The 10,727-nt window shown below is 34.5% G+C and overlaps 2 protein-coding genes across 2 annotated transcripts; both read right to left on the bottom strand.

Annotated features, from left to right (window-relative positions):
• Positions 1 to 1,392: 1,392 nt before the first annotated feature.
• LOC143541248 (cysteine-rich receptor-like protein kinase 44) lies at positions 1,393 to 4,623 on the bottom strand. The gene is made up of 6 exons (XM_077034128.1): positions 4,323 to 4,623; positions 3,286 to 3,444; positions 3,070 to 3,194; positions 2,793 to 3,003; positions 1,811 to 2,048; positions 1,393 to 1,690 (listed from the first exon to the last, which is right to left on the bottom strand). Exons 1-6 carry the CDS (start codon positions 4,621 to 4,623, stop codon positions 1,462 to 1,464), a joined length of 1,263 nt encoding a protein of 420 aa, XP_076890243.1. The 3' UTR covers positions 1,393 to 1,461.
• A 5,104-nt stretch (positions 4,624 to 9,727) lies between these two features.
• On the bottom strand, positions 9,728 to 10,348 carry LOC143541239 (cysteine-rich repeat secretory protein 38-like). Its single transcript, XM_077034118.1, has one exon. It carries the CDS (start codon positions 10,346 to 10,348, stop codon positions 9,728 to 9,730), a length of 621 nt encoding a protein of 206 aa, XP_076890233.1.
• Positions 10,349 to 10,727: the final 379 nt, after the last annotated feature.

Raw genomic sequence — 10,727 nt, 5'->3', positions numbered from 1 at the left:
ACGCTATTTTGTATATCCTTATTGGGGTTATTGTCAAAATCAAACAACACGTACTGGTTATACGTTTTTATTACACTTGATAAAATATACTAAGCACACTACACTAAGCATAATTATATTTCAAACTCAACTTTTAATATATTAATTAAGTTACTCAACTTTCAAAACACACAATTAACAACATCAACATCGCCGTAACCAAAGATCACATACATCACTCATCACTGTTTTTATTTTCACCACTAACTTCAATATAATAATTAACTTAAAAAAATAACCAATCGATCATAAATGTATATTAGAACAGCAAATATGTAAATAAAAAGATAAACCATGACAAAACTAACGACATCCACGTACAATCCACATATTGAATTATTAAACATAAACCAAAGGGCCGGCCAAATAAAACCATAGACAACGAAACTTAGACCAAAACATGACTGGAACATAGTTGACATAGGTAACGAAACATAGTTCATTATATGACTATATGTGAGGTCACAAGTATTAAGTTCTTGAATAAGACACTCATATTTGGTTAAAAAAATTCGTTAAATAATCTGTTGAGATGGTTATGACCTCTATACAAATTCATGCTTGTTGCGGTATAATATCGTTCTAGTTGAGATGTCAAAAGAGATTAACCCAGCCAAAAAAATATTGTTAGGAAACACGAGATATCAAGTTTTGAAAAGCATGAACATATCAAGCACATTATATCTTTAATTAAACTTACATATCAAGTAATTCTGATGTAGAAAATTTGTTTAAAGAGAATGAGGCGATCTTTATTTTCTAGGTTTTCCTGAATGACTACTCCATGTTGACTTCAGGACCGATGCTGAAAAATGCAGGCTCTGATGGTACTGGAAGTGAGAGGGATGGGCTATTAAACATGTGAACAATCGATGACATCGTAGGCCTGTCATTAACATTTTCTTGAACACATAATAACCCAATGTGTATACTTCTCGTGATGTCGTTTATTGAATCCGATTCTCTCTTCAATGTGGGGTCTATTATATTCGTTGATGTTCCATTCCGCCAGCTTTTCCATGCCTAAAAGGGGTTTTCATTTTTGTTTTTCAGAATATGGTTAAAAGAAAATGATGATCTCCAGTATTTCATTCAAATGATTCTTTCAAACTATTTTTGTGATTTGGAACACTAGTCAAAGATATGCACAAGTATATCAAACTTTTTTTAAGTGGTTAATTAAGTCATTCATAAAACATATTTTTTGGTTAAGTTTATCGACTAAGTAAGTTTTTAAAATGTATCAGCCACGTTCAAAAAATAACGGGAATAGGCCACACATTTAAACATTAAGGACTAACTATTGGGAAAGCATAATAGGCTTTTTTTTTTTGCACTTAACCACATGAGAAGATACATTTTTCTTACACAACTTAATATCACTTACGAAACCATGTTTTTAGTAGATGTATATGGGATTTGTTAGATACGACCCAAAATAATATGATTAAGTTGGTGCATGTGTTTTTTAGAATTTATAGTGGTAGGGTGGATACTTACAAAGCTAAGAAGGTGTTCCAAGCTCTCTCCATTAAGAAAACATTGGTTCTTTTGACCTGTTACCATCTCCAATAGCAACACCCCGAAGCTAAACACGTCTGACTTTACTGAGAAATGACCATGCCTAGAATATTCTGGTGCCATATAGCCACTGCACGAGAAAATACAGGGAACAATAAAAATGTAAAAAAGCATGCACTATAAGTGAATAGAAGAACTTAATTTGAAGTTGAGCTTATAAACTTAATATGAAGGAAGTGTATATACTTACTGGGTTCCAACAATTCGACTTGTGTCGCCTTGAGTTTCCTCGGGATTAAACAATCTAGCCATGCCAAAATCTGCAATTTTAGGATTCATTTCTGCATCCAATAAAACATTACTAGCTTTCATATCACGGTGAACAATCATTAAACGAGAGTCTTCATGAAGGTAGAGAAGTCCCTTCGCAATGCCTTTGATGATCATGAATCGCTTTTGCCAGTTAAGAAATGTACGTTTAATTGGATCTACAACCACCATCGAGATTCGAGAAGTGTGTATTAGTGTCAATAGTCAATACAACAAAAATAACATGTTTTTTCTTTCTTCCGAAAGGTGTTGTTAACTATTTAAACCAATAAATATTGCATCTAAAGTCTCGGATCGATAATCAAACACGAATTAAACGACTAACTCTCGTTTATATTAATCAGAAAATATTACTCAAAAACTGATCACACGCTCTCAAATCTAACTCGGTTTGACTCCTGAGTCTTGATGAACCCTAACTCGGTTACATCTAGATGAACCTTAACTCGGTTACATCTCGTGTGTTTTTCTAGATGAACCCTAAATCGGTTGCACCTCACACATCACAATATATAATGTCTAACATAACTTGGTTTATATAGACTAACCCTAATTTGCTAGCCAAACCATTACCAATTATAATTACAATTAGAAAACATAACGTAATTAGGAAACATAACCACTATGACCTACTTGTCAATATTGGTCCTTCAAGTTTACCAACTTATGAATTGGAGTCCGAAATTACTTCCAATAACATCTACGTCTAGTTTTTTTTTTACCGGCTAACACAAACATACTAATCCTACGCCTAAATCTAAACCAATGCCTACCATGAGATTGGACCCTCAACCTAACCTAATTAGGAGAGACCATTTTACACGAATCGATACCAGTTGTTTATACGTATTTTGGAATGCAACATGCACGGTCAAAAACATGTTCTTTTGTTAAGAACTTACCAAACATAAATTTGTCAAGACTCTCATTTTGCATTAACTCGTAAATGAGAAGTCTTTCACTTCCTTCTAAGCTAAAACCAAGAAGTTTGACCAAATTACGATGTTGAAGCTTCGCAACCAACAAAACCTCATTCTTGAATTCAATATCACCCTGCCTAGAATCCCTAGAAAGCCTCTTTACTGCTATTTCACGTCCATCTCCAAGCTTACCCTATATCAATATCCAATTAAGTAACACAGTATCTTTTTCCACATAACTGATAAAATAAATTTATACCTTGTAAACTGTTCCAAATCCACCTTGCCCGAGCTTATTGTCTTCAGAAAAGTCGTTTGTTGCTGCTTTTACAATACTAAAGTTGTATTTCAAAGCTTCAATGTTGTCAATCTCCATAGTTTCATCTAATAAAGAAAGGGAGATGGAGAGGGAGAAAGTTAAGAGTAGTTTTATAAAATGGCATAACTTGATAGACGTCAACTGGATCGATCTTACTTTCGGTATTTGCCGATGGCATTTGCTTCTTCTTCCTCCTTCTCATTAATTTTAAGAAGATGCATACTGAAGCAATAATTATGATGACACTAACTATGACAATAACAATTACTATTGTTATAGTTTGTGCAGTGTTTGAACTTTCACCTGAACTTTTACCTACAGAAAGAGAGAATATTACAAATTATGATTTTATTTTAAGATGTACAAAGATGTCTTAGAAAATATTGATGATCAAAATAAATAATTCCCTAATAACACTAGCTAGTATTCAGCTAGTATTCATGCTTACGTTTAAATTAAAATTTACCCAAGTGACCAACGATGACTAAAATTCAAACATAAACAAAAAATCTAGATTTTTTTTGAATATTTTTAATCAACAAATATGTAAACGAGATATAGTTTATATTATAAACAAGTTTAATCATAGTTAAAAAAATTAAAAGATAATTTCTTTTGCCATTTGACATGTATACTTTTATTTTTTTAGTCTAACCTACCCTAGAAGACCTTTAGCGACCGGTCTTAGAGCATTTCTAACCCATCTCTTAAAATTCGGTGAGGGGCTTTGTAAATTATATGATAGGTTTAAAGTGGTTGTAAATGAAGAAGAGGGAATAGTTAGTGATTTTTTGTAAATTTGGAAAAAAAAATTCGTCCTTATATTATTTATTATTTGTTGAAATTGGTTGTGAGTAAATGAGTGTAATGATAAATATATAAAAAATATTATTTAATTAAACATGAGAAAGAAATGTAGTATTTTTTAATGTAAGACAGAATTACAAATTTTTCCTTTAAAAACAGTCAAATTACGGTTCGTGTCGTTTTCTTAGTTTCTTTGCAGGCGGTATCCTTTAAACATTTTTTTCCTACACGTTATGTCCTTTACACTAACTAGGTTAGAAAAACTCAGTTAAATACCCTCACGTGAGAAGCATGTGTGGGCATTTTTGTCTTTTCGTCTGTACCTGCAAATTTATAACATCTTTCTCTCTTTAAGCCACCACCATCACCACACCATCAGCATATACCACAACCACTCCACTCCATTCCATTCCGTTCAACCCACCAATCATCATCACTCCCAAATCCCTTGAAACCCTCACAAACACCAACCGCCGCCGTCCTCCTCCTCCCACTCCCCACCGCCACCGTCCTCCTCCTCCCACTCCCCGCCGCCGCTGTCAACCACCAATATCCAACCGCCACCGTCCTCCTCCCACTCCCCACCGCCGTCGTCAACCACCCATCTCCAACCACCCATCTCCAACCGCCATCGTTCTCCTCCCACTCCCCACCGCCGCCGTCAACCTCCCATCTCCAACCACCCATCTCCAACCGCCACCGTCCTCCTCCCACTCCCCATCGCCGCCGTCAACCTCCCATCTCCAACCACCACGACCACCCTCATCCACCACTGTCCTCAATTCTGATTCGTTTGGTTCTTGTGATCTGAAAAAGGATGAGTTATTCAAAAGCAGTTGGAACCGGGGCAAAGGAGATGCTAAATCGATTCGATAATTATAATGATGGTTCAAGTGATGCCTCTCTTTTTTTCAAGTTCATTACCACCCTCATCCACCATCGTCCTCAATTCTGATTCGTTTGGAATTAGGGTTCTATCACAAAACACCTCTTTTTTAGGGTTTTAATTTCTGATTTTTGAAATGAGTGACATGTTATAATAGTGTGCAGTGATGTATATTATAGAATTGTGTGATTGAGATCTGCAAAATGAAGAAGAAGAAGAAGATAAAGTTGCAGGTACAGACGAAAAGACAAAAATGCCCTCACATGCTTCTCACGTGAGGGTATTTAACTGAGTTTTTCTAACCCAGTTAGCGTAAAGGACATAACGTGTAGGAAAAAAATGTTTAAAGGATACCGCCTGCAAATAAACTAAGAAAAGGACACGAACCGTAATTTGGCTTTTTTTAAAGGACAAAATTTGTAATTCTGTCTTAATGTAATTATAAACATAAGGATGAAAGACAGGTTGAGAATCCGATTCATGTAACGGACAAATTGCATATGAGAAGGATAGTAATATACACAACATATGTGATAACATGTCTATATCTATACTTATATATGAAAAATTATTTGAGAATAATATGTTTAAAGTTTTGTAATCTTAAGAATCTTACAACCTCTTTATTTATATGATACAATATTTAATGCATTTGGTTTAAGAAAATATAATTTTTTAAAGGGGTAAAATAATCTTTTATGTCATAAGGTATACATTCATGTCCATTAACTCAATGTAGGCGTCACATCACATAGTTTATCCTTTTTATTACTCCATCTTACCCAAAATATTAGCTTAACCTTAATTAGCCTCCCTCAATTTAATATAAAAACAATAATTAAATTATTGTGTGTGAGTGTAAAGAATTTTAAACTTGGTTAACATTTAATCCATCTTATCTTTAACGATCTTTAATTCATGAAGGAAGTGATATCACACTTAAGCCAAGTCAATAACTCTACATTCAATTCAATTCACTTCATTTAATCATATTAATAAGTTATAATGAATCACACGTGTATTAATGACCATAATACATTAGAGGTTAATTTATTTTAGTTTTATCTTATCTTTAAAAATAATTGAACCGTATTTAAATTTTATTATTTTGATCTATCCACTAATACTAGAGTCGGAAATCGTGCAAACACCCCTTTGTACCTTAATCCACCTTTAATGATATAAATTGTATCAGGGGAAAGTGAATAGGAGGCTGTCACACATGCAAGCTTACATGTGAAACTCTCTAAAACTATGTCGTTTTGTCGAAATGAACATCAAAACTACGTCGTTTTAATTAAAAGCAATTAAAGATTAAATTTCAAAAAAAAGTTACCTAAACTAACTGATATAGTTTCCTAAATTATCTCGTCTTCTTCGTTCAAACCTTCACCCAGTTTCATATCTTTCCCTGCAAATTCATCGCAATTGGCCAATTAACCATCTACCATCTACTAGAGGTTTCATATTTTTATTAGATAATCTGCTTCAACAACTCTCCATGCATATAATTATAATATTAATTAATAAAATCAAATGAGATTCACATTTATATATTTGCGACGGTGAGTACATCATTTCATAACTCTAGTTCAATTTTTGGTTTTGGCTATACACAGAGCCAATTATTTAATAATGTGAAGTTATAACATAAACATATGTGCTTCAATTCACATGTTAATTACATAAGCCAGATTACGAGGTGACTTCGTCTTGGTGAATATATGTGTACGTTTGAATATGAGGCACAAAGATGAGGTAACTTAGGAAACATTTTTATAAAATTTAATATTTAAGTGTATTTGATCAAAACGACGTAGTTTTGAAGAGTTTCGCATGTAAGCTTGCATGTGTGACAACCCCGTATTCACTTTCCCCATTGTATTATGCACAATAATAATAGTGTGCTCGCACGTGTTGGATTAGATACAACACCAATTATCCCATCTGATACGTGCATGTGCATGTATTAATATTAATATAATTATTAGTATATATTAATTAGTTTATTTAAGTTAATTAGTAATTGGTCTATGATTTAGTAGTGGATAGTTTAGTATTCATAGTGGTTAGTTTATTTAGAGTCATATTAGCAAGTAGTGAGTAGGTGGTTTGTATGGCTATTTATAGTTACTTTGTATTTGTTTTTAGCATGAATGAAATATTAAAAATGGTGCTCCAAAAGAGTGTCTCTATTTTTCTCATCTAATTCTTGGGAGTGTTTGCATACTACAAAAGGCTAGGGAGATTAACCATCTCGAATCGGTTCCTATCATTTGGTGCTTTCATTGGCTTACTCACCTTCAACCATGGCCTCTCACATCATGTCATTGATTGACGACTTGTGGATCATTCTCGAGAAGAACCAACAACAACTCGTGCTTCTTAATGCCCAACTAGGTTTAGGGCCTCCACCACCACTAATTGCTCGCCCACCACTATTACGCCATGAACCGCCACTACCATCTTCTACACCGCCATCGAAACCGTTTGCTCCAAAACCTTTCCTACACCATATTCACCCATCAAAAACCAAAAAAAGAACCTATCAGCACCACAAACCAAACCCCAAACCGACATCAAAACAACCCTCTTCCACTACTACCAACACTAAACCGAAACCGAAGGCTAAACCTAAACCCGCACCCACACCAACCACCAACTCTTACAAACACACCAATTGGGCCTTGCCATTATTCAACAAAGGACCAAATGCAACCGGAAGGCATGCATGGAGGCCACCATGGCGACGTATTAAGACCGCACCAAATCCGTTGGGAGAGTCGAATGGCGCCCGCCGTGGGACAGGCATATTGGTATCGTCCTTGAGAACAAGGATGTTTTTGAGGGTGGGAGTATTGATACGTGCATGTGCATGTATTAATATTAATATAATTATTAGTATTTATTAATTAGTTTATTTAAGTTAATTAGTAATTGGTCTATGATTTAGTAGTGGGTAGTTTAGTATTCATAGTGGTTAGTTTATTTAGAGTCGTATTAGCAAGTAGTGGGTAGGTGGTTTGTATGGTTATTTATAGTTACTTTGTATTTGTTTTTAGCAGGAATGAACTATTAAAAATGGTGCTCCAAAAGAGTGTCTCTATCTTTCTCATCTAATTCTTAGGAGTGTTTGCCTACTACAAAAGGCTAAGGAGATTAACCATCTCGAATCGGTTCCTATCACCATCACGTAACACAAATAATTGTGCTAGATGTTATCGGAGAACTAACACTTATTTAGAATTTGTCCTAAGAGTGAGCTTAATGGGGCTATAATTTGCCCAAAATTGGGCGATAAATGGAGTGTCCCCCCCCCCCCCCCCCCCCCCGCGTTGATAAGTGGGGTGACAAGGAGGGGGGGGGGGGGGGTTGTCGCCATAAACATCTAGAAAATAATAATATTTTATTGTTATGTGTGATGTGTGTGTGTGTGTGCGTGTATATAGCTAGAAAATCATTACACCCCTAGAACAAAAACCCACAATTTGCTAACTGAGCATCATATGTCGCAAGTCGTCTCATTTTAGACATAGCCTAAGAAATGCTAATGTCTCTTTTTATTTTCGTTGGATTTGCTTTTTGAATATATAAATGACATAAGTGAGGATCGAACTTGGGTTTTCACGGTAGATACTAAGCCTTAAATAATAATAATAATAATAATAATAATAATAATAATAAATCCAATCCGGCCATCTCCTTGCCGTTGTCATAAAGGTGAAAGGTCTCACTTACATTCCAAACCCTCCTCACCCATTATGAATGCTCTTATATGCCAAACATTTTTATTTTATTTTTTAACTTTAGCTCCTTAACTTTTATCCGGTGCTTTATTTTCTTTATTTTTTGTCAACTTTATTGACATCGCCAAAAGAAAGAATATTTCTTCTAGCTTACAGACGACGGTCACTTATAAGGACTAGATTTTGCATTCATGTGGTGATTATAAATTGTCAAAATCAACGTTCAAATCCAAGGAAGCCGGCCGGTTTGGTTGGCTGGAAACATACGATACGGTTCACGAGACATACATAAATCATCAAACTAGCTAGTTTGTTTATGTATTTCTTTATTTGGCTTGTTTATATGTAGTTCTGTACATGCATGTAGAGATGTAAACGAACCGAATGAACACGGACAAGGCCTTTTTCTTGTTCGTTCGTTAAAGAAATAATGTGTTCACGAACACTTACCAAACGAGATTTTATGTTCGTATTCGTTCATTAATGAAGTTAATGTGTTCACAAACACAAATTGACACAAATAAAATCGGCAGAGTTCGTTGATCATTTAACTTTAAATGAACACGAACACTTAATCGAATAAATAGTTATGTTCATGTTCGTTTATCTAAAAAATGATCATTTGTGTTCGTTTATGTTCGTTTGTTTAAAACCTAAACAAATATAACTAAACAAAGATAAATGAACATGTATGAACACAAACATAAACGAACATAAATGAAAATACTTAAATGAACACAAATCAGTATAAAACTTTATGTAGATGACTTATCCAAATAATATTTACTTATTTTTTATTAATACATAAATAAACAGACAGAAACGAACATAAATAAACGAACGTTCATGTTCGTTCGTTTAATTAAACGAACACAAACTTTTTGTTCATGTCGTAACACTAACTGTTCGTTCGTTCGTTTAACACTTCACCGAACGTTCAGTTCGTTTATAGGTCTACATGTATTGATTATATAATTGGTATAGTTACTACGTAACGCATATAAGTTTGGTCATATGGTATATTATGATTTATATATTATAAACATTCAAATAAAAAGTTACAAAATAATAAGTAAATAAACTTGGAATTGTATTCTTTTTAAATGCTTTATGTTAAAGAGGATCGTTCTTTTATCAATTTGGCATTTTGAAAATATATTTATTTACGGTTAAAAATGTTTCTATCTAGACATGTCACATTTGTACCTCGTAGTGACGGTGATGGTGATGATGATGATGATGGAACCGATGATTCAGAGATATTAACGTTAAAAAACGGATCAAGACCATAACTATATCTACACGTTGGTAGAATAATTGTCCCTCCGAGGCTCTCACTATGCCCGTCTCGCACATAGAGGTAGTTTGCATATTCCAAGCAATCCCTACACTGAATCTCTGTTAAGTCCGGACTACACTGCACAAGCCCATCAATCTTTTTAAAATCCGGACCAGTCGTGTTCCCAGTGGCAAACTTGAGTAACAAACCACCAGAAGCTGCATCGGCTTTCAAGTCGTTTATCAGTGCCGCAACAGCCCCAATGAACCGCACACTATCTGTAGAATTGTATATATTGAAAAGAACATAATGATAATCCATAATTTTAGGATTTCCCAAAAGAGACCTGGTGGAGTATTTCAACAAACAATTATCATAGGTCCCTATTGCCTCCTTTTGGTTAGGACAAACTTCTCTCAACTTAACGATCGAGTCATTTAGACAGTTCATGCACAAACCTGGCTCTATGTCGCCTCGGCAAAGGGCAGCAGAGTTGACCATACCGTTTGAGAGGTTAAAGAAACCTAAACCGGAGTTGGTGGTGTGGAGAGTGGACAAGGTGGAGTCCAGATTTTTTTCGTACGTGCTGCCCGCGGTGAAATTATCATTGTTTGTACAAATATAGAGCATAAAATCGGGTTGAGCTAAGGTGACGGTATTGATTAAATTTAGAAAACCAAGAAAGATCCATAATAAGAAGAGTTTTTCTACGAACATGAACATGAACATGAACATGAACATGAACATGAACATGAACATGTTTTGTTGTTGCAGGTACTTGGAACTGTTATTAAGCATTTAAGGTGTAAGGAATATTAAAGTTTTAAATCAGCATTATTTTTATTATTTTAATTTGTTGGTACAAAAATTAACGTTAATG

This window comes from Bidens hawaiensis, unplaced genomic scaffold, assembly GCF_021521415.1.
Source record: "Bidens hawaiensis isolate Kalapana, Puna unplaced genomic scaffold, B.hawaiensis_p1.1 tig00000820_1, whole genome shotgun sequence".
NCBI classification, from domain to species: Eukaryota; Viridiplantae; Streptophyta; class Magnoliopsida; order Asterales; family Asteraceae; genus Bidens; species Bidens hawaiensis.
The sequence above is the reverse complement of the archived record's forward strand: the minus strand, read 5'-3'. Positions and strand labels throughout refer to the sequence as shown.

What these genes read in the sequence shown, in the direction of transcription:
- LOC143541239 (XM_077034118.1), bottom strand. Translation starts at nt 10,348, where the DNA reads ATGGTCAACTCTGCTGCCCTTTGCCGAGGCGACATAGAGCCAGGTTTG.
- LOC143541248 (XM_077034128.1), bottom strand. Translation starts at nt 4,623, where the DNA reads ATGGGTGGTTGGAGATGGGAGGTTGACGGCGGCGGTGGGGAGTGGGAG. An exon ending in TCTTGACAAATTTATGTTTG is followed by an intron (nt 2,049 to 2,792) that starts GTAAGTTCTTAA and finishes TGGTGGTTGTAG; the next exon opens with ATCCAATTAAACGTACATTT. An exon ending in AGTCGAATTGTTGGAACCCA is followed by an intron (nt 1,691 to 1,810) that starts GTAAGTATATAC and finishes TTTCTCGTGCAG; the next exon opens with TGGCTATATGGCACCAGAAT.